This window comes from Carassius gibelio, chromosome B9, assembly GCF_023724105.1.
Source record: "Carassius gibelio isolate Cgi1373 ecotype wild population from Czech Republic chromosome B9, carGib1.2-hapl.c, whole genome shotgun sequence".
Lineage (NCBI taxonomy): Eukaryota > Metazoa > Chordata > Actinopteri > Cypriniformes > Cyprinidae > Carassius > Carassius gibelio.
Window position 1 is genome coordinate 16,351,108 of NC_068404.1, and position 25,341 is coordinate 16,376,448.

General features: G+C 35.7%; 1 protein-coding gene across 1 annotated transcript in view; it reads right to left on the minus strand.

Moving 5' to 3' along the window:
* LOC127964466 (contactin-associated protein-like 5) overlaps positions 1-25,341 on the minus strand; it is a 39,666-nt gene continuing 14,325 nt past the window's right edge. Inside the window, exons 8-22 of the mRNA XM_052564686.1 lie at positions 24,434-24,605; positions 20,040-20,146; positions 19,535-19,654; positions 18,305-18,505; positions 14,923-15,079; positions 13,991-14,118; positions 9,396-9,566; positions 8,393-8,611; positions 8,022-8,261; positions 5,526-5,750; positions 3,851-3,984; positions 3,545-3,629; positions 2,810-3,013; positions 1,995-2,069; positions 1-1,393 (exon numbers count right to left, since the gene is read on the minus strand). Coding sequence (XP_052420646.1) covers positions 1,197-1,393; positions 1,995-2,069; positions 2,810-3,013; positions 3,545-3,629; positions 3,851-3,984; positions 5,526-5,750; positions 8,022-8,261; positions 8,393-8,611; positions 9,396-9,566; positions 13,991-14,118; positions 14,923-15,079; positions 18,305-18,505; positions 19,535-19,654; positions 20,040-20,146; positions 24,434-24,605 — 2,435 coding nt within the window. The 3' untranslated portion in view covers positions 1-1,196. The remainder of the gene's footprint in view (positions 1,394-1,994; positions 2,070-2,809; positions 3,014-3,544; positions 3,630-3,850; positions 3,985-5,525; positions 5,751-8,021; positions 8,262-8,392; positions 8,612-9,395; positions 9,567-13,990; positions 14,119-14,922; positions 15,080-18,304; positions 18,506-19,534; positions 19,655-20,039; positions 20,147-24,433; positions 24,606-25,341) is intronic.

The window sequence follows — 25,341 nt, forward strand, 5'->3', positions numbered from 1 at the left end:
ATATATAGATTTTTTTCTTCTATGCTCACAAAGGCTGCATTTATTTGATCAGAAATACAGCAAAAAACTGTATTGTAATAAAATGTTACTTTTTATTATTTGAATATATTTTATATTTATTTATTTATTTATTTTTTTCTTTGATGGCAAAGCTGAATTTTCAGATGCCATTACTTCACAGCCAGTCTTCAATGTCCCATGATATTTCATAAAAAATGCTGATTTGCTGCTCAGGAAACAATTATATTACAATCAATGTTAAAAACAGTCATGCTTCTTAATATGTTTGTGGAAACTGTTATTCTTTGATAAATAAAAGATAATAAACAGCATTTATTTGAAAAAAAAAAAAAAATCTAATATCTTTACTGTTACTTTTGATCAATTTAATGCACCCTTCAGGAATAAAAGCATTCATAAAAAAAAAAAATTCTTACTGACCTCTTAAAATGTGTTCATTATCAATATGGCAGATATTTCACATAACACAGACAGGTAATGTTACATTAGGAAGCATCATGTTCAACTCTACAATATTTCTGCTAATGTTTTTAATCAAGTCACTTTACTGAATGAGTTTGGTCTCTGTTAGCAGCTTCTTTGTGAAACTAAAATCATTTAAACTTGTCCTGCATGTTTACACATCGACAAATTGTATTCTTAGCTATGAGGCAGAGTAACGTAAAATTATAAATCAAGTTGGGACAGGCTACTGTCCTCGACCTGAAGCATTATATTATTTAAATAATGTACCAGGTACTTCCTCTCACAATGTTGCCACTTTGAAGATGTTTCTGGTAACCTAGAAAAATTCACAGGCTTAAAATATGTGGGTTTAGTTTCCTTTGTTAACAGAATAATTAACACTTCAGAGTCTGCATCTGCATTCATGCAATAAAGATGACACTCTCCATTTCAGTTACTATCCAGAGGGCATATTACTGAATTAATACAAATACCTCCTAACACACCACTCACATCCCATAAATAACCTAATGTTGATTAATCCAACACTTGGGGCAAGCACTGTGAAAACTACAAGCTACTACTTACACAGATCAGAAGATCCCACTGTTCCCAAAGCGAGGAAATATCCAACTAACTGTCCTTACCGGATAGTAAGGGCCTCATGACATGTTTGCTGAAGGAGACACGGGAGGAACTGATAGCCGAACCGAAAGCTACAAGACTGTCCATCAGATGTAGTACTCTTGCATGCTGTCTCTCATGGAGTTGTGAAGGTGAAACTCTGCCCTGTAAGCAGCTTCAAGGCTACGTTGGTGTTCCTTTTCTTGGAGTCTTGCAGTTCTTTGAGCTTGACGATGTTGGTAAAGGAAACGAGTCATCACTGCTAGCACACAGAGGGTACTGAAGACCGCAGCTGTCACCACACCTGCGAATCAGAACGGACACTCAACTTAAAAGGTGTTTTGAATTGGAAATGGGGCCGTTCACACAGAGCGTTCTTGCATTTATAAAAAGCACAAAAGAGCAAACCAAAATCTGTCAAGGCAATTTTTTAAAGGTTGAAGTCTTATTTAGCTAAAAAAAACTAAAACCTGATTCAGGTTTGCATCGATTACAATTCAGAAAGTGATTAAAATGGTTGCATTTGTGTGAAAGACATATATTCAAAACAGGTCCAGCTTGACAGGATTTGAAAATAAAATGAAATAAAAAATTAAATGCCAATGAATGCAACACTCCCACAGTCTCACATCTCACAACTATATTTCTCATTTAATGGAAAATTTATGCTGCCAACAAATAACTAACAGTGAACAATCCCTTGTGACAGTTTCAATGGAGATTTTATTACCATGAGTTACTGCGCACAACAAATTACCAATACAAAGTCATTACCCATTTCTGAAATAAAGAGAGCAAAAAGGAAAGATGAACATAAACAATATGTGTGATAGTGAAAGCTCATTTCATACTTCACTGACTGTTACAAATGAAACAATGAAGCAGACTGAGGTGGTAAAACAAACCTCCGATTACAGCTGAATCAGGCTGGCTGTCGTCTTCGTGATGCTCGTTATCTTTTCCCACCTCCTCTCCATGATCTACAGAGAGGTGACACATGCATCACACAGATCTAACACGGGTTAAACTGTAAAGCGATGTATGGGCAAGATGCACATTTTAAGAGTCCAACCCTTTTGTTTTTCACAATGCTGATTATACTTCCCTTTCACTGCATTATGTTTTCTGTTTTATGTTTATCATTCAAAAGTGAAAAGTACATTTTGTTTCTAAATCTATTAATTTCAGTTACAAGGTAGATTAGTGCTATGGTTGATTGGTAACTCTAGGTAAAATGTTTAGAAAATTCGACATAGATCTCCTCATTCCCATAAAAACTTGTACCATGCTCACAGTAACTATTACTTAAGTGTATGTTTTATAAATTGCATCTATTTTTCTCATAACTAATCCAGCCACAGGGCGTCTTTATTATGCCTACAATAACTATAAAGCCACAAGAGCCATTCAAAACACAAAAAAAGCACACCAGGTGATTTGTCATTTCATTAAAGCAGACCTGTGACCCACTGTTTTCACAATTACTGTGGAAAATTATAAGGCAACTGGGATATGTTTCCGACCAAACACATATTGTGATGTCCCTTCTTTTAAAATCAATATTTAAATGTTGGATACGATATGTCTGACAACATTCAATCCTAACAATATTCCTTAAATTGTACAACTGTGAATTGCTATGCAAATAATGCACTCAAAGGCTAAAGCTTTGTATTCTTAAATGGCTTAATTATTTTTGCATTAATTTCCAAGAACTTACCAAGACGAGATACAGAGGTTGAAAGGTCAGCTAATGCTCCGCAGTTTGATTCCAGTAAATGTCCTCGTATGCTGACTAGAGAGCTACCTCGGTTCAATAACGCCGCTTTCAGTGGAGCAACGTGGTTGTACTGGACAGATGAGAAGCAGCCAATGAAGCCTTTAGACCCAGCATGAGCTACCTCATCATCCATGACATCACTTCCTGTTTGGAAAAAAGAAAAGCATGTATGTCAAAGATTGTTTTTGTCATACATATTAATAGTAAATACTCATCAAAAGCACTGTGTACAGCTATTGTGAGCATTCATATCAAAAGTTACAATTACAGACAGGCAGGAACCCAAAAAGTTTCACTAGTTTCAAACCCCTGAATATATTTCAGACACGAGCACAATCCTGCTCTTGCACCGTTAATACATGTGCTTCGTGACTGCTAGACACTTTGAGAGACTGAAAAAAAGATAAAAGGTTTCAAACAGTCAGCCTTCATTGGTGAATCACCCTTGTCTAATGTCAGGAAAGGGGAAATTTCAGACCCATCAAGCATCATGACAGGTTCTGAAAAGTCATGGCTCTATGTAGCTGGGAAAACTTCAGGAGCAAAACAACATAAAGGTGAGTATGAGTGTAGATATTTTGAATCCATATTACAGATAATGTGCAAAAATGCTTCCTTTGCCACTTTTCTCCCCTTAAAGGAGGCTTTTTAAACAAGAACAATTATATTCATTACCTGTTACTTTTCCCAAGGTCAGTGACTTCATAGAGTTAAATGCTGCATCATATGAAAGGGTGTACTTCTTATTTTCATGGTCAACCTAAGAAAATCAAGAGCAATTGAATGAATACATGAGAAACTGCATAGAATGCGATGCAATTCTAATAAGCTATTATGCGAATTGTCTAAGGCTATACAGTAATCGATGTACTAAAAAGGCTGTTTCTCAGAACTATCTGTACTGCTGTGATTATCTATCTCGTGTTTCAAACAAATCCAGTGTAAGCACGCATGTTTCATGTATGTATTGAAATATAACACCTGAACAAACACGTCCTTTCCCTCCCGCTGGATGTGAACTCTATGCAGCCGTCCATCTGCCAGGCTGCTCAAGATGGGGACGAACACATCCGGTCTCTTCTCCTTATGCAGTTTGTACCAGATTTGTAAACTCCCTGAGAGGAACAGATCAATGCATTAACATATTTGGCAAAAGTTCCTTATAGCTGTAGTCAGGGATGAATGATTTTTTGGGGAGCATGTTGTAAATCATTGTAAAAATCAATTATATTATCCATGTGGTACTTGGATGAGTCATGCAAAAATTAAAACCATGTAACTCCAGTCATGGTGAATTATGTATGTTCCAATATAATTTGGGAGTCATTCTGTAGCATTATTACGGAGCAGAGCAGATGGACTTCACAGCTCCAGCTCCCAAGAAGAGTCTTGGATAAGTCTATGAGACAACATATTTATATATAGACTATGTAGGACCTTAGCAGCTGCTCTAAAAAAATTATAAATATTAATTCCCTGGCAGCCTCTAGCCTTAACTCTGTATTGAATTTGTCAATACACATTTATTTGTCCCTCCTACACACATATAGTGCCGATAAAGGGTCAGCGTGTAGGTCGTGCTGAAATTCCCCCACAAAGTTGTTAGAGTTATATTTGAGACATCTCTTAACACTTCTTGTCAGTATTTCTAAAAAGCATTGTGTGATTAGATTTAGCTCAACAAGAATGTGGGTGGTGCTATTATGTAGGAATGAGTGTTGCATAATAAAAATCCATATTTTGGTAAGCTGGGTGAAGGCATGATTGATCTTTAAAGCACAGCTCTTTACTCAGTCTTGTGTTTCAAACATGTAAGATTTTCTTGGAACACAAACCTTACAGTGCAAGGTGCATGCTGCTCGTTTTGATGCGATAAAAATAAATGGTAACCAAAAATGACAAAAATTATCAGCAGTCAACATGTTTTCTGTACTATATTCTGTTGTGAATATATATATATATTATATTTTCAGTTTTGATTTAATTTGCTAATATATATTTATATATATATATATATATATATATATATATATATATATATATATATATATATATATATATATATATTCTAATTTATATTTATTTCACTTTTAGTATTTTGTCATTATGGATCTTGACACATTTTGGTTGCCATTCACTTTTAAAAGCATAGAAAACATAAGAATATTGCCCTTACAACTCCACAATATCATATGGGTTTAGAATGACATGAGTATGATTACATTTCATTTTTGAGTAAACTGTTCTTTTAAGAGTTTTAACGCAAGCCCGCAGAACAGCATGAAATTAACAGCTTTGGTTATATAACAACGTCTCATCTAGTTTGGACTGTTAATGTTTTGCTAGTTAATTGTGATTTATTACGATTCTAGCACATCTAGTGATCTACAAGGCTGTAAAACTGACAGTTTAAGAACCAAATGAGCAGGATTAATCAGTGGCCATGTGGCCTAAATCTCATTAGAGAAGAGCACAATCAGAGAACTATAACTTTTTATGTTTCTTTAAATTTAATCTCGCAGTACAGTATTCCAGATAATAGGGGATGTAGGTAATTCATTTAGTGCTGCAATATCCCTATTATAGACATATAAACCTTTCATAAACTAATGTCATCCAGCATTGAAAATGATAGACGTTTGCACAGCCGTCTCACCGTTCCGAGCTAAGATGATGGCCACATACTGCTGGCTGAGGGTGTTGACTGTGAGCAGCATGGCAGGACTCTGTGTGGTCTGGAAACTCAGTGCCAGGTTGTCTCTGGTCTTGCTGTACTGAGAAGGGACAGACAGCACTGCGGCCGACCGGTTCTGTATGACAGAGAACGGCTCCTGAAAAATGTAGGTGACTGAAGCTCCTCTTTCAAAGGACATGGACACCTCTGTGGACATAAAAAGACCAGATGGACATTCATCAGGTTTACCTGATTTCCAAGAGTTTTGTTTAAACACTTTGAATTTTGTGACTCTTGACCATGCACACAGTACATTTATATCAATTGATTCTACAAGCAATGGCCATACATAATTTCGTAAACAATATTCTAAATACAATTCTACATACATTTCTAAATCTTAAAAAATGATATAGCTGAACAGCTGCACAAGTGTTAGTCTATACATTTTATGCCCATCTGTACAAAAGGGGACAAATCTTTAGAACAATTTGTACTGTAATGTAAACAGTAACAATGTAAAATATACTAAATGAATTCTGAATAGTAGAGAGATTTCACTCTTGTTTTGTAAAGATATTTTACAAAATAATTGATTTTTATAATTCTACCTGGGTGACACTTAAGTATAGGGACCAAATCACACTATCAACTACTTGCTTATTAGCATGCCTTTTAATAAAATATTGGCTGTTTTTAGTACTTATGAAGAACATATTCTGCATCCCTAATCCTACCCAATGCCTAAACTAAATAACAACCTTTCTAACTATTAATAAGCAGCAAATTAGTAGTTACTGAGACAAAACTCATTGTTAATGGTTTGTTAATAGTGAGAATTAGACCTTATAATAAAGTGTGACTGCTACCTGTTGTTAGTGTTAAGTGTTTTTGTTGGGTGCCAATCTTTGGTGGTGTTATGAAAGAATGACTTGATTGCAAACATGTATGTAAGTGTTTTGGTAGTTTTAGTGCATTTTGAATGTGAGATGTACTGATGTGCCAAGTGGATTAGATGAACTGTGAAGAGTTTTGAAAAACTGACCCAAGTATTGAGAAATGTGTCCTGGTGCTCAGTTCAATCCTTTTTTTTATGTTAAACGTTTTGAGTTAGAAGTTTTATCCTTTAAGTTTGCAGGCTGGTCAACAAGTCAACAAGAAAAATAACTTGTAAGACATTTTCCGCAAATGTGAAACATTTTGAAGTGAAACAGGAAAAAGACAGACAGACAGACAGACAGAGAGATAGACAGAAAACATACGGCGATGACAGACAGAAAGAACACACAGAGAAGATTAAAAATCGACATATTAAACATTCCCAGTATCATAATGCGTCAATGACTATTGCAGCAAAAATCAGAACAAGTACTTTGGCATTAATTACATTTTCTTCTGTCTGTATTTGAATAATGTGCATCATCAATGGCAGGCTCTATTAGATACAGACTATCAGACAGACAGACAGACAGACCCAGGCAAGAGAACAGAACAGTCAGACTTTCTCATCTCATCCCCAGTGCCTTTGATCAGCACAGCTCATCAGATCAAACTAAAGAAAGGCAGCTTAATGCACATCTGACTTTCTGATGTCTTCATGAATACAAATGTGTAGATTTTCCCTTCTTGTTTACGGACAGATTATATAACACTATATTTCTGAAAAAAAAAAAAAAAAGTCTGCCAGTATGGCATAACTTTCATTAACAAGATGCTAGAAAAAAACACCCACACAAGGAAAGTGCAAATTCAAACATAGCAAGGTTAAGATAAGTCATTAATACTTGGTTGTTCTGTCATAATGGAAGGGCAGCTTTTTTAAACTAAAGAAACTTATGCAAAAAAAGATTCCGTACATCAAGATGTTCAAAAATCCCACTCAACACATACGCCTCCGAGACTTCTGCGCTTCCAGTGCTCATACAGGCAACATCAAAGCTCTCCAATCCAGCACCAGAGAGCCTTTGATAGAGCAGAGTTATTCAAAGACTGGCAGCGCTTGCCCACTGACATATGGCTAACTTATTTTTAAGGTACATTATGCAAATATATAGACGTCACTTAGTCATCCATGAATTCATGTCACATATTACATGGCAGTTTCATCAGGTCCAAGACAAAGATGATGCTGTTGGAAGCATTCATTATTGCTTAATAACTGTCTGCAAAATAATTATATTTTACATTTAGGATTTTTATTGTTATACTGAATCTGTTATTAAAAAGATAATGCATTTTACATTCAAATTATTTATTCATTATATTCTGTTTATTTTGTATTCATCTATAAAGTAAAACATGGATTCTCTCATGGATTCTCTCAAATTAAACATCGTATTAGTTATTATGAATAGTCTTTTTAAGTGCTTTCTTTTATTGCTTTTTTTTTTCTTTTATTATTTGTTTTTTTGTGTGTGTATTACTTGGATTAAACAGTTATAAAAGGTTTAATTTATTTATACAAATTTGGAATATTACCTTCTGTGCAAGAGGGTCCCCCGTAAGCAGAATTAGTGCAGTCGCACATGTAACCGCTGCTTTTCTCAATGCATTTCCCCCGATTGTGGCAGAGCCCAGCTGAGCTGCTGCAGTGACCAGCGCACCCTGAACTCACTCCTGGTGTCACTTTGGCTCGTTCCTCCAAGTCAAAAATCACTCCATTCATGTTAAATGCTCGAATGCATCCAAGAAAGCCTCTTTGTCTTGTGGTTGTGCCTCCTGAGAGATAAGAGAGGAAATTATGAGGGGGGGGGGTAATCAGAAATACTATTCAAAAGCAGATGCATATTATTCGACTGAATAAACAACTCTTCTCTCACTGCGGTGCCCTTTCAAAAGGTTTATTTTACCAACAAACAGCTGGCTTCCAAGCTGAAGGCGAAGGTGTCCATCAGGTGGGGTTTCTATGATCCGCAGGGGCAGCTGGTCGACCTGCAGGCATGCTTCTTTCACATTGCGCTCGGCTCGAACCCAATGCCACTGCCTGTCGTTCAGTGGCACAGGAGATTTGACGGTCAGGACAACTGGCCCATCGCCCACATTAAAGGAGAAAGTCACAGCTGAGGGAGCTGGGTAAACAGGAACAAAGAGGAAAGAAGTCTAAATAAGTGAAAACTAACACTTCTAAACGTGCTAGATAGATAAACAATAGTGTTCATTCATTAGTTTTTTTTTCAAGGAAAATATTTATTTTATTCAACAAGGATGTATTAAGTTGACAGTAAAGACTTTTATTATATACAGAATGATACTGTTTCAAATAAATGCTCTATTTAAATAAATAAATTATTTTTTTAATTCAAATAATCCTGGAATAAGTTGTTTCATGGTTTCCACAAATAAATTAAGCAGCTCAACTGTTTTTAATAATAAATGTTTCTGGAGCAGAAAATTTGCATATTAGAAAGATTTCTAAAGAATAATGTGACACTGAAGATTGGAGTAATGACTGCAGAAAATTCAGATTTGCCTATACAGGATTATATAATATTTAAAGTATATAAATATAGAAAACAGTTATTTCCAAATGTATCTTACCAATCTCACACCTTTGAAGAGTAGTGAATATATCAATGTTTAACAATCTAAGTTGAATAAAATAACAATTATTGTATATGTTTAGAATAAACATGAACAATGAACAATAGTACAGTGAAAAATCAAAATGATAAATTACACTAAATGCATACATTTTTTCATTGTTAATTCATCTTATTGCATAAACTAATTGTTAAGAAAAATATATTTTTTGTAAGTTTAATCTATTTCTTCTATAAACATTATTTGTTATACTGCTCAATTAGAAATCTAACATAGGCCCTTTACAGATGTTACAGATGTGCTGGGACTCACAGCTCAGCTCAACCCGGATAAAGTCTCGAATGCCCATGTTTTCCACAAAGACCCCAGAGGGGGAAGCAGTCTTGAAGTAGAAGGAGACATCAAGGGAAAGCTCTACCTGGAGAGCTGGGAACTGCAGATATGAAGCCGCTTGGTAAAAAGATACAGCATTCCACAGGTACTCTAACAGAGAAGAAGAAAGACAAATGTCATTTATTTGACAGTTTACATATTCCTTTTATAGACTGAATTATCTGCTTCTGTCTGCTTGTTTTCTTCTCTCTAGGCTCTACCAAAATGTTTTTTGCCAGCTGAAAACTCCCAGCTGTGAGAGTGCAGCGTTTTTTTTTGTTTTTTTTTTTTTCGTTGAGATGCTGTGATATGGTATATCCACTGAAATAATGGCAAATACAAAGAGAATTAAATGTTTCTCCAAACATTATTTTCTATAGCAATATTATGGTAATCCAGCAATTCAATCTGTTAAAGACATAAATACTCAGAGACAATATTAACTTCAATAGTAACTCAATAGCTGTTCTGTTTCATCCCTCTTGACCACCAGAGGAGGTGTTTAAGCACTAGTTTAAGCCAGCTCGAAAGGTCGAAATAATATATCAAAAAAAGTCACGTGGTGACGTAGACTGAGCCTCGAGTATAATAGATACACTAGCTCATCCTTCGGTCTCTTTCTCTTTCTCGTTTGTCTGTGATAGGTCATTTTTCAATCGATTTTCGCGCTGTTAAGTGAAGCTTGTCACACAGGCAGATGAAGAGGGTTCTAAGAGAATGGATGACGAACCTTACAGTTTCTCTTCTCCATCTCGCACCGACTTTGACGTGCATCTGACTCACTTTTTTAGGATCACTTCAATATGGTGAATGTTGCTGCGCAATCTTCCCCACAGGAGAATAGAGTTTTACCAGCCACAGGTGGTTCTAGTGGTGATTTGATTCATTCTGGACTAATTCCATCCTCCGTGGATAATACCTTAACTCTGCTCCAGATGGCGGTTGCTCGTTTAGGACTGGATAACTCATCAGTGCAGCCAGCCCAGTCCAATGTCTTTTTTAGGCAACCTTCAGCTGGGTCTAACTTTGCTATGCCACCATGGAAGGATTTCGTTGCAGAATTTCAACCAATTTTCTCCCAAAAAAGAGCAACCTGTCACTGCCCTTGTGGCCCTGTGAGACAATGTGCATTGCCCCAGTACTCGCTACTCAAAAATGCATATGAGTCTATCGCATATATTACTCATGCGGAAAACACAATATGTCAATTACTCTTCATCTTCATCTGTCATCTGTTTTGACCCAATATCCAAGAGCTTCTGGAAAAGAGGTTAAAATTGTCTGAGGTCACTCATCAGTTGACTCAGGTTCAGTGCGCTCTTGTTTTCAAGGTGCCGGACATTCAGGCTCGACATAGTTTTGCACCAGTGGGGCCAAGTCAGTTACTTCCTCATTTCAAAGAGGGATGGTGTTTTTTTCCAATTCTAGACTGGAGACATCTAAAAATGTTCTTGAAAACTATTCCCTTTCATTTGTTATGTGCAGCAGATGTTCTTCGTTCAGTAAGCAATGAAGATTGTTCTATAAGCATCGATGTGAAAGATGCATACATTCATGGTCTGACTGCTCATCACCACAGTCTTTTTTTTTTTTTATTCAGTTTCAAGAACCAGACCTACCCTTTCAGGTTCCTACCGTTCAGCCTGTCTTTAGCCCTTGAGTTTTCACTAGGGGCATGACTGCAGTTCTACATACGCTGTGGTCCAGAGGAATGTGAATCCTGCCTTACCTGCTGTGTTCACCCACAAAACAAGCTGCCCGCAACACCAAGCTACTTTTGTAGCATTGGCAGAAGCTGGGTCTTGCAGCCAAAGAGATAAGGGGTTGTCTGAAACCAGTGCAAACAATAACTTTTCAATGGAATGACAATGGACTCTCGTGTAATGTCTCCAACCCTCTCACATGCTCGAGTGGGCAGTATTCTGCAGCTCCTTGTCTGTTTCCACCTGGGCAAAAACTTGCAGTACAAGACATTGTTACAACTCTCAGGGATGTTAACCACTGCCACTTCACGATTCCACTCGGCTTGCTCAACCTCAAGCCTCTGCAGCAGTTGAACAACAGTTTGTGGTTGAGCCCTGTAAGACATTTTCAATGGCTTATTGTTGTCTCGCGCAGTTGTGTCCAGGAATTGATACAGTGGAATCACCAGTAGTTTCTTATGTCAGGTTTTCCTCTAGGGGTCATTCCTTCTCGGCGAGAGGTCTCCACGACTGATGCTTCCTTCTTCGGGTGAGGGGCATCATGGAATCACATGTGTGTTTGTGGCTGGTGGTCTCCAGTTTGGTCAAGGGGCCACATCTATCTCCTGGAATTGCATGCAGTTTTCTTAGCCCTGCAGCATTTCTTGCCAGTTATTTCAGGCTGTGATGTCCTTATTTGGTCCGACAACACCTTGACAAATTTTCACCTAAACAGTCAAGGTCTCTGCAACCTACCCACAAGATACTTACTTGGTCTCTTCCTTGACTAGCATCATTGGGGGTGGTTCACCTCCCGGGATCGAGAAATCAGATCTTCTGCACCCAGGGCAATGGAGGCTTCCAACAATTTGTCAAAGCAGAAGTGGATGTTTTCGCAACAGAGGTGAGTTCGCTTGTGGTTTGCAAGAACAGAGCTTTGTCTCACGAGTGGCCAAACTGTCTGCTTTATGTCTTTCCTCCTCTTCCACTTTTGTGGGACACTTTACACAGGATATCTATGTGCAACCAAAGAGTGTTACTGCTAGCACCTTGTGAGCCTGCCATTTTTCGTACCATAATTAGGACAAGAACTGCATCCACACATCAGCTCTATGCAGCTCTTTGGAGGATTTTCTTGTTGTGGTGCGAGGAGCATGGTTTAGAACCTGTACACTGTGAAGTTCCTGGAGTTCTCAGCTTTTTACAACATCTTTTGGATTCAGTCAAAGCAGCCTCCAAGCTGAAATGTTTAGGTTGTGGCCATTTCTGCACATTATGTTCAGGTTAATGGTTCTTCTCTTGGTTCTCATAATCTCTTGTGCAGTTTTTATAGGGGCCAGGATGGCTGAGACCAGATTTTCCTGCATGGGATTTGCAACTTGATTTTGTCTGTCTGCCACAATTTGCCTTTGCAGAAAGCTGTTTTATGTATGCATTGGTATGAGTTATGTATGCATTGGTTGCCAGATGATTCTGGTGTTGTGCTCAGAACAAATTCTTCTTTTCTACATAAAGTTCTGCTTCCGCTTTTTATAAATCAATTTAGCAGCTTTTCAGTCAGCACCACAGTCAGATTATTTAGGGGTTCACCCTTAGTGTCCTGTGCTAGCCCGGAAGGGACATGTGACTGCTACAGTACCATCCATTTAGGAGAAAAGATCAGCTTTTTGTTTGTTATGGGGGTTCAAGGAAAGGGACCACTGTTTCAAAGCAGAGATTGTCAAATTTAATTGTTGAGGTTCTCTTTGTGGCATACAAGAAGCCCCGAAAACCTTTGCCAGAGGCTATCTCTTGTCATTCCACTAGGGTTGTGTCTACAACTTGAGCTGCTTTCAGAAAAGTCTCTATGGCAGATATTTACGCTGCTGCTACTTTGGCTTCCCCATGTACTTTTGCCTGCTTCTACAAGCTCAACGTTCCTGCACCTCATGCTGTCAGTTCAGCAGTTCTTCAGGAGCAACCTTGAGCTTTTTTTCAGGCGAGTGGCATTCCTCATGACTGTATTGGTAGGAGTCATCCACTAGTGCTTAAGCACCACCTCTGGTGGTCAGGAGGAACGAAAGAGAATACTAGTTACATATGCAACTGTGGTTCTGTGAATTCCGGATGACCGCCAGAGTTAGCTGTCACTCGGAATGCGCGAGAAAGGCATATTGAGACCGAAGGCTGAGCTAGTGTGCCTACGGAACCACTTAACTTTATTGGTATATTATCTCTACCTATCGAGCTGGTGCTGCGATTATCTACTAGTGCTTAAGCACCGCCTCTGGCAGTCATCTGGAATTCACGGAACAACAGTTACATATGTTACTAGCGTTCAGTCGTTGTACAAACACGGTGGTCCGTATTAGTCCTGCCCCTCATCCACTGTGATTGGTTAGCTGACTAGAAAGTGTTAGTGATGAACGCAGCGTATTCCTGAAAGTTGAACTTTCTTCAACTCTCTGTGCAGAGAAAAAGACGTTCAGCATGCTCTTGGTGTTTTAAGAAATGCAGCGCTCCCATGTAGAACTAGGGCTGCATCAGCTAATCAATAAAATCGATTATTATCGATAATGAAAATAATCAACAACGATTCTCATTATCAATTGTTTTAAGGACATTGGGCAGAATGTGGAATGGTTTGTTTTTTTCAGTATAATTTAAATATAGAAAATAGGGGTTTTCATCTGATTAATGGATTAATCGACAAAAATTATCACCCAACTAATCGATTATCAAAATAATCCTTAGTTGCATCCCTATTTAGACCAACTGAAAAAAATACACTAGCCGCAGGGGAAAACACGGCCTTAGTTTCTTTTGAATCCATCCGTCATGTATGACAACAGCAGAAAAGATCAGTTCACGTACTGTCACCAGAGCACTGCAGGGGTCCCACGACATACATAGCTTCAGAGCCCAGTCTGTAAGTATCACCGACCACAATCTCCCGCACTGGCAAGTGCTCCTTATATGAGAGGACACCAGTGTCATTCTCCCTGTAAACAACAGATGAATAAGGAAACAAAACATAGCTTTATTTTAAACAAAAATATATATATTAGATATATTTTATATAGCAAGGATGCATGAAATTGATCAAACATGTCAGTAAAGGTTTACATTTTCAAAATAAATAAATAAATAATAGAAAAAAAAATATTTCAAATAATGGTGCTCTTTTAAAAATACCATTCAAAGCTAATAATAAGAAATGTTTCTTGATCACCAAATCAGCATATGATTAACAAAGGATTATGTGACACTAAAGACTAGTAATAACTGAAGATTCAGCTTTAAAATTATATTTTAAAAGATATTGAAACTTAAAATAGTTATCTCAATAAAATGAATGCAGCTTAGGAAAGCTTAAAAGGCTTCTCTTTTAAAAAAAAAAAAAACTTTCTTCAAACACATACTATACACACACACACACACACACACAATAGATACAATTTTATATACAATACAGATACAATTTTAAATACATATCATATATATTGTAAATTATTAACCTACTTTACTGACTGTAGTGACCCTACAATAAGTCTTAATAAAAAATATGTAGTGTATGAAAAATGATGTGCTTTAACAGCTGTTATGGATCAGGTATAAATTATGCATAAAACTAGTCTAGGCTTATATAAAAGGTGTTTACTGTGTTTCATCTGGTTTTGAGCATTGTCTGTGCACATAATTGCACAACTTGTGTGCAATTATCAGTGAATTAGGCCCAGTGTTAGTAAAAGTAAGGTCCATCTCAGTAATCTAATAGACGTCATGAAGTGCATTTGCCTTGTTACCATGACACTCTGTCTGCATCACAGTTGCAGAAGTAGTTCATGTCAGCACAGTTCTCTTCCAGACCGCATGAACACTGCTGCACCCCTGGCTGAATTCCTCCCCAGTAGGTCCTCTTCTCTCCTCTGCGGTCCACCCACCAGGACAAAGGGGAGCTGTCTGTAACGCCAGACTTATTAATGTTAATGCAAATGAAACACACAGATTCCATTTAAGACCTTTACAAATAAATTATTTACAGTAGATATCATAATAGATTTTCTTGCATATTGTTGTTAATAGACACACACATATATATATATCATAAGGGGGTAAGTCATAAGCATACTATCATATATGGGGTCATAAGTCATTAGCATACTTGCAACTGACTAATAACGATACGTGTACATAAAATCCACACACTGACATTATAGAGCTTTTTTATTTACTGTTACACTGAAAAAAAATGGATACAATTTTCACTCACAAAAATTTCTAGTAAATTTTACAATTAAATTACAGTTAAGAAACACTAAAAAGTTGAAAAACTGAAATAGTATTTTCTTGAAAAAACATACAATTATCAAATATTATAAAAAAAATATTATATATCATCAAGACTTATGTTATACATTTTATTTACATGGGAAATGTGTAAAAATTTCAGTAATTTCAAATGGACACACATTCGTTAAGTGTAAGGAAACACACTGACTAATATACAGTAGATGGCTATATATATATATATATATATATATATATATATATATATATATATATATATATATATATATATATATATATATATATATATATATATATCAGATTAAATATCTATTTCACTTCTCCATGACTGTAATTACTTGATCAGTGATGACAGCAACTACCTGGGAAATATGATACTTTTGATTTGTGTGAAAGAGAAGAATTTGCATGAGTATAGACCTTGAAGAACTGACAGATCTTTAAACTGACAGCTTAATTAAGCACACTAAATCAAAACACTTGTGATAAGGTGTGTTAATAATTACTTCCAATAAATCTGCAATGCATATTAATGCCAAGTGGAATTTAATCTGGGCAGTAATTATGGATTTAGACTGGGATGACTGCCAGACTGTTTTTATTTTTTTATTCTCTGCTAGCTGATGAACTACAAGAAGTTTACAACTTAAATTAAAACTACATTTGGCATTCCTCTTGTAAATTTGATTTACATCTGATTAAATCATTTATATTGTTTATAAAAACCTGCCTCCTGACTTTGAGCAAGTGAGAGACATTACACTTTGTGATGCCATATTATTTGTTCACTCTCACCTCTAAATTGAAAGGAAAGCACTTTGACAAACTAGACAACAGCCTCAAAATAATTTAACACAAACTGATCTGTGTAAATGATGTGATGTAAATGTAAATTTGTTGTGTTAAACAACAATTTTTTTTTTACTATTATTGTAAGAAGAAGAAGAAGAAGAAGAAGAAGAAGAAGAAGAAGAAGAAGAAGAAGAAGAAAACTGATAAAAATCTTGAAAATCAATATTGTTTGGATTTGGTGAGAAATATATTTACATGGCATGCTCAATTCATATAATTATAATAATAATAATAATAATTGATAACTCCTTGTTTTAATAATAATAAATTAATAATAATTCCTTACATTTATATAGCGCTTTTTCTAGACACTCAAAGCGCTTACATAGTCAGGGGGTATCTCCTCATCTCCTCCTCACCCTTTTAAAAGGGTCACATGATTTTGCTAAAAAAATAACATGATTTTGTGTATTTGGTGTTATGAAATGTGTTTATGTGGATTAAGTTTAAAAAAACATAATTTTCCACATACTGTATTGTATCTATTGTTTCTCCTCTATGCCCTAAATTTTTACAAATCTCAACATTCTGAAAAGCAAGTTATGCTCTGATTGGCCAGCTATCCATTGCGTTGTAATTGGCTGAATACCTCAAGCGTGTGACGGAAATGTTACGCCCCTTACTATACTGTGATGCTGTGTCCCGGTGTTACGAGACAAAACCAATAAAACCCATAATAAATTAGGCATTTGATGCATCTAGTGGGGACATAATTACAGTTTATAATGACTTATACTATGTCTTTTTACGTGTTGTGTTGCATCGTGCCCCGTAAACATAAAACCATGTCTGAATTTGTGATCTGAGAAATGACAAACAACAAGCGCTACTTGACACTGCTCAAAACTTACGTTTATAATCATCAGTGGCAAATTACTGACAGACTGTGAGTCAAACCAGCTGGCATTGTAAACAGTTCTCAGTAAAATGCGCTGCAAACATCTGAACATTTCGATTGAACTGTTCTGAAACAATGTTGTAAATACAACTTAATCACTGATTTCTAGTTGTGTCCTTTTGTGGAAGACCAAACAAAGTAGTTTTGCTTTCACAACAAAACACATAATACTACATCGAGAATCGAAGTTACGCCTTCTTTCTTTGCATAAACATTTGGGTGGGGTTATGCAAATATTTCCACACAGTGACATAGATATGTAGCAGCGTATTTACATGAGGCGTTTTAGGAGGGGCATGGACGAGTCTTAACTTTAATAAAGAATATCTCTTTGAGTTTAAGACTATAGTCTTGGCAACTTCAGGGATCTTATCTATACACAAACAGTTTGTAACACTCCAAAGAGAAAGGAAAACTTGAAATCGCAACATGTGACCCCTTTAACTAAAGTGATCAAGACATTTGCCTATATTACCTGACTTATAACTAAGGTAACACATTTTAATATTAAGAGGGACAGAGATAAACCAGTGTTTCAAAAAGCAATACAAATAATTATGCTATTCTTTGAAGCCAGCTGGACCAGAAGAGAGAGACAGAGAGAGAACCCCATACCCCCCCACCACACACACACATTTTTTATGATACAATAGGTAGGGAATAATAATCTTGTTTATAGTCTGCAGTGACATGATATCTGCCTCAGGAGAACAGAGCTACATCAATTTTTCATAAACTGAGGAAAACTGCACATGACTCCCCCCAAGAGCTGCCAAAACTGAAATAACAGCTTTTGAAAACCTCTCTCTCTTCCTTCCTGCAGACACTGGATGACCATTATGACCTTTCTCACATACGTTTGGTAAGATGCTAATGAACCGAATATTTTTGCATGGTAAAATTGTCTAGTAACGCACTTCAGAAAAGTGTTTGTCTACATTTACTGTCATGATGCTTGACAGACCGAAATGTCTGCATGTAAAATTTTCAGATTTATGCTGATTTCATATATTTCATTGTTCATCATAATTCAGAAGTACTAATATTATTTAGTACTTAATAAATAGTAACGTGTTAATCAGCATTGATCCATCCCTAAGCTCTGAGAGACTAAGGCCAGTACTTACCCCAGGGGTTAAACAGCCGTGACCTTCTGCAGTGGTAGGCGATTCTCTGCTCACAGTGTTCTGACAGAGACACCAGGGCCTTCAGCTGTTCAGATGAGGCACTATAATTAAACCATCCCACATATGGCTTCTGCAGTGTAGAGCCTCGTACTCTGACTGCATTTGAGCTGTTGTGACGAACCACTGTCCACACTTTGCTTCCTGAAACATTTGATGCTCTGTATTATTTCAACATTCCAGGACACGTAAAAGGTACAAAACAAATGCGTGTCTTTTTTACCATTTAATAAGAATAAGAATAAGAAAAATTCTAGTGAAACATATGGACAGACAGATGAAGTAAATAAAACACGGAGTTGCAGACCAAGACAACATTCTCAGTGAGCAAGACAAAGAGATGACAGTGCTGTGCCCTGGGCTGCCCCAGAGAATGCTGCCACCCAAAGTAACTGTCTATAATGTCTATTCAAGCATTTACCAAAGCTCAAAGCTTATGGTTTCACAATTATTAGTATTATTATTTTTTTATTCCCTAATAAATTAAGTTACTGGCTATTCAGAACTTCTACAACCCAAAACAAAAATAGCAGAAATGAACTATTTTTGCTGCTTATTCAAAATCACTCATTAGATTTAAATATATGAATTGTTTTAATCTGATTCTGAATTATTAAATTGCTTTTAGTCAATCATTATTTGTGGAAACAATAAAAATAAAATAAAATAGAAACAAAAACAATTATTGGTGACTTCTCTTATAAAAACCATGTTTGTTGTAATTCCCAACCATTGCTCACTCCAAAATGAATGTTTAATGGCAAACACAAGGTTAGCAGATATACTGTTAGTTCATAATGGGTTTCGCTTTTTCTCCACAAAAGTCACCGTACTGAATTCAGCATTTTTAAAGTCTATTCCTACACTGACACGCATTCAATTCGAACACAGGACACGTCATTTTATACTTGCGGCAGGATTTTTAACAACCTCTGAAGTCATAGTCATTGAATACAACTCATTTGTATTTTAAAGACATACCACTTCTTGTCCAGTGTGTGATCCTCTTTACAGTTAGTTTTGTTAATGTTGGAGGGCATAAGCTATAAATATATAACGCTAATTCCAGACCCTGTAAATAAATGACTTTTGAACTGAGTAAAACACATATGAAAGATATAACAGTTTGATCCAATCTAACATTTGAGCTGGGGGAAGAAAGAAATAACCGACCTGTAATATTACAGTAGACCTGAATAGGATCAAGAGGGCCACTTCCATCAGGATCTATCGAGAAATATCCAGAAGTGCTTCCAGCAAGCCTGTAGTGTTCACATGAAGCTTCATATATGGCTAAGAATTCAAAAAGAGAATACAACATTTCATTAAGTTACCTGAATATTTCACAAACAACATCAAGGACACTGTTTGGAGCTTCTGGATAAAACAGTGCTGTCTAGATGTCTGTATTTTAGCAAACATTATGAAAAGATGATTCCTTTGAGCAAAAAACACAGATCTGCAAATCAAGGATTAAAGCTTCCTAAAAATCTGATTGAGTATTTCATAATGCAGGCACTGTACAGTATGTCATGTTAGTTTTGCGGCGTGTGCATGTTTTTAAAGCTTTTCAGACTCAAATTCAAATAACCCTAAGGGAATTTTGACAGTGAACAATACATAATAAAAATGAACAGTAAGTGTGTCTAAAATGTAGGAATCCATTGCGCAGACCTACAGTTATGGCACGTAGCTCCACTGTATCCTGTACCAGTGCAATCACAAGAGAAAGACGGCCACGTCTGGGAACACCGGCTGCCATGCTCACAGAAATTATACAGACACCTGTCATATAAAAAGAGATAGGTAAATATTTAGTTCAAGTATACAGTAAAAAATGAGAACAAACCAAGTGTGACAAAGGATTAGAAATGTGCTTTGAAACAAAATATAAGCAGTCAGCATTTATTTTTAACAGGCTCATTTTGAATGAAAGTCCTAAGACGACAGAGAACTGACTACATGTCCATCTGAAGTCAAAATCAATTTTCTGAGACTGAATGAGTATGTCAGCATACAATTAAGTTGTCTGTTGCTGGCATTGAAATAGACCTTAATGTGGCCTCACTGCTCAGACAGCACCAAACAGTCTGTTAAATCAAGAGAACCGTTGTGCTTTTGACAGAATATTTTATACCAAGTGGAGCTGGATCTAATTTAGAAAGGGTAAATGAATATGTGAATTTGTGCGAGGGGAGTATCAGAGACGGTGGATGTGACTGTCGCTTGCCTGCAGAAAATTAATTTCCTTTTCAAGAATTTATTTGCTTTTCTATGAAAAGCACAAAGTCATGATGGTCCATAACCTCTAACAAAGGGAATCTTTTACAAAATGAAAGAACAAAATCAACTAAAGCTAAAAGCTTACACAAAAGAGGTATTCAGTGTAGTCCTGGATGTCATGAAATGCAATTTTAACACTGTAAAGAATACACGAATGTACTGTACATGATCAAAATTTCAAATTTAGAACATGATTCAGCAAATTTCAGCTCATTTCATCCATCTGTTTTCCTCAGTAACAGAGTTAAATGAGCCTTTGTTTTCTTCAGAGTAGGGAAGTCTTGCCTGTCGATAATACAGACATACAAAAATTGATATGCTTGCTGGAGACGTGTTGATTAATAGCGCATTAATTTGTCTGCTTAACTTTCACAATTACCAGCCTTTTAGGCCTGCATATATTATTTCACAGAGCTCAGTTTGCACGCCTAGTCCCTGAAGAGCCCACTTTATGAGGCCTCCACGTACTGTCCAATAAAGCCATTCAAACAGCCATTAACCACTACAGGCAGAGTCAACTGCAGGCCGGATACTGTTTCAGGTGATGATTTCATTACCTCTCTGCTATTTCTAGTCATGCTTGGAAAAAAGTTTTGCTGGACCATAAAATGATGGCGACCAATGTGCAGAACTGCTCTGCTGCAATAAACTGCCCTGTGAAATTTTACTGAGAGATTTCCGGTAAGGGGACATTGTCAAAAGTAAAAGTCAATGACCTGAAAATTTGTTGTAAGGTTGGTGACGTGGAAAAAAGCAGGACACACCGTGTGTGTTTTTAGTGAGTGATGGACAGCCGATCTCCATTCGTGATTTTAACTGGTCACATAAGTCCCATTAAATCACAAAACAGTCACTCTAATACTTCAGTAACATTAAACATTTATAACAGCATTAATATTATTAGCAATATAAATCCAGAATGGTGATATAGAGACATCAATTAAAGGAGAACTTACACATACATCAGAATTTAAGGGAATTATAACTTAATTATGATATGAAAACGAATAACCTTATCATCAAGGAGACACGCAGCAATATTGAAGAAGTTACTTTGGGGTTTTCAAACAGATGCTTAGACATGATGATACTCTTGTATTTAGGCAAGTATATAGTACCATTCAATAACCCTTACCATTAAAAGTTTATGGAATTATTATAAATATTATATTTTTTGGCTATTCTTTTAAATTTCTAAAGAATAGTGATTAAAAAAAGTTGTAGGGTTTTATAAATGACATTTAAAATATATTCATATAGAAAACTGTTACTTTAACTTGTAATCATTCACAAATAAATGCAGACTTGGTGAACATAAGAATAAATAAAAATAAACATTTAAAAATAAAATCATAATAATAATAATTCTTACCAACCCTAAATTTTGAGCGGTAAAGTAGTTTCACACATAAAAATATTACTTACTATATCAGTAAAATTATAGAATACTATTTATACAGTGTAAAAAATTAAGTGATATTATAAAATCACTTAATTTTTCATGGGAACTATTTTACTCTACTGACAACAGTTTTAAACCTCAGATACACTGTCAAAATTAATGAGGTTAATTGGTTAATATATTTATGTGTGTATGTGTGTGTGTACATATTCATTAAACTCTCAATTTGACAGCATATCTGAGATTAAAAATTGCTGTCAGTAGAATAAAATAATTCCCATGATATCAGGTGAAAATCCCTGAAATAAACCACATTACTAAGACAATACACCGAGGTGTTATGTGGGGGATATTATTAACAACTGAAATAGAATTATAAGTTTTAACATTAATACTTTAATTAATAATTCATCTACACTGTTTTAATATGAAAGCCAAACTAGTTCTGATAAGCTCATGTACTGCAGCTCATTTAGATATACCTCACCTGAAACTGTTTTTCTCATGTCACCACCTTCAGACAAAATAAGGACTACATCATTAAAATAAATAAATGGATGTCTTTCACTGAGGCTTCATTAAGTTTGAAAATGTAAGTGCCAGACCAAAAAAATAAAAAATAAAAAATATTCTCCATGGAGAAGCTCTCTTTGACAATATCCAAAACCCAAAAGAGGGCAAAGCACTGCAGGGGTCAGCTATTTTGGCACTTGATTATCAGAGACGCAGTCTGAGGCTGCATACAGAGGGGACAGAGACGGAGGAAAGGTTCAGTCTAGCAGCCGGGAGCATTCACCCTCTGGCAGGCTCACAAAAACTGTCACATAGCTCACAGCGGAGGCCCTCAGACTATGACAGCTGCTCATGAATGATTTAGACTTGCCACTGATGGAGGGGTCTTGTCATGTTCATACAAGTTCACTATTAATAAAACCCCGCTGTACAGACAAGCCAGTGGGACATGTCCCTGCCGCCAAATAAAAACACATTGAGAGACTGAATAGAAGCCAGTACGGTGAGCCGGTTAAAGTGGAGCAATTACGGTACTCCTGAATAATGCAAAAATATGCTTAAGGTGAGAATATTGTTCCCAGGTTAGAACTGAATAATGTCTGAATTAAAGAATAGTTTCAGGCTTGTTTTTTCCAGAGTATGAAGAACTGCAATTTGAATGTAAGGAAGTAGAATTAAAATGAACTGAAATTCAAAGACATGCATATACAGTATGACATTTAAATACCAACTGCAGAAATGTGTATTTAATTGATATATTTTATCATATTTAATAAATTCATTTTTGTGCCCACGGTGGAAGAACTTTTAATTTCCAAGAATGCATTACCTGTGTGGAAATTCTATAGAATTCAATTCAGTAAATTCCTTATCCTTTCAGACCAATTCAAGTTCAGTTGTGTGTTGTGAGCATTTAGATATTTAGAACTATTCTTTTAATCTGATTTTAATAATGACTTAGGTTTTAAGGCTTTAGGAGTTAATATATAAAGTTTTCTGTAAAATCTTTTAGGATAATTATGTTGAATATTATAATATAGATAATTCTATCTGACACTACATTTCAGAAGTTGGGGTATATGATTTTTTTTATTTATTTTTTATTTAATACCTTTATTCAGGAAGGACATATACTGTAAACTGATTAAAAAATGACAAAAATGTAAATACATACTTTCCATTCTTTAAAGAATTCCACCAAAACTAACTGATAATTAACACTGATAATTTATTATAAATACATTTAAAAAATACAGTACGCTATAATGTAAATGTATTTAAAACTATTTTAAATTTTAACAGTATTACTGTTTTTTTTTCTGTTCTTTTATGAAATAAATGCAGACTTGGTGAGCATAAGAGATCTCTTTCAAAAACCCAAACTTTTGAACTATAGTGTACATCCTCTTAGTTTCAAACAGATCTCCAACTGAGGATATCATTACCCATTGTTGCTGCCATTTATCTTGTTTACTCCAAAGAAAGTAAATAAGGAGACAAGAGTAGAAATCTCTCTTCCTTAAAGCAGGACCACTGTAGACCTGGGGGACAGCAGGGGTCATGCAGCTCTGGGTCGATGAGGCTTCTGATTCCAGTACGCAGTAATGAGAAGAAGTGCAAAACACAGCACTGAGCTTGTTAGCTGGACACAAACCTAAATGAAAGTACAAATGAACTTCCCCCAGTTCTAATTAGGGCTCTGCCACTAGTCCAACTCAACCAGCACGACCTGGGCCTTAATGACAAAGAACAGCTCTGACATGTTCAAGTTTCATGAATAAAATGAAAACCAGTGTATATTTTGTGGTAGACAAATATAAAACAGCAACAGATATATTTAGCAGGCATATGTTCGACTCTGAGGAAAACCTCACCTGTCACGAATGCCACATAAGTCAAACTGTAGCTGATTGTAGCTTCCTAGATGACCTTGCTGGACTGACAGAAGATCAACAGGTTGGTTGTTGACAAGGATGAGCCGGACGCAGCCTTGAAAGGCCATTGTGGGATTCAAGCAGCTGGAGTCGTTCTGGGATATAGGACATCCTGAAAGAATTGATGAAAATATACCTGACTGTAGGCATGGATGTTAGAAGCAATAATAATAAAAAAAAGTGCTTCAAAAATGAAACTAATACAAACACTCACACACACACCAAAAAGTAATTTATATTTTTCCAATTTTACTTTGAAGGCCTCCACACATCATCATGTACTATGGCTTGACTGACATTGACCTGTCAGTCAAAATCAACAAAATACTAGTTTTAAAAAAACATAGAAATATTGCTATTTGATTTGTTTATGTTGCATTTAATATTTTCTACACAACATAAATGGTTAACACTTTATAATAACTGCATGCTATTAATCATTGGTTAAGCATTAGGAAACAGTTAATTCATAATTTATAAAGCATTAATAGACATTTATAAGCAGTTTATAAATACAGATATAAATGCTTTATACCTGATTTAAAAGCATATCTATAATGTATTTAATAATTGTTTTTTCATACTTTATTAATGATCAACTTATAATTTCTAAATTAAGTATTAGCATTATTTACACACCAGTTATTAAGGAGTTGTAAGTGGTTCATAAGATCACTTAGAAATTGTAAGTAAATGATTAATAAACTATTTAAATGTGCATTCATCTTTTTATTCAGACATATAGTAATAGTTAATTATAGTTTTAATAAATGGTTTATTAACATGTATTTCTACTGTAATTCAGGGTTAGTTCAGGTAGTTATAAAACATAAATAGTTGTTAGTTAA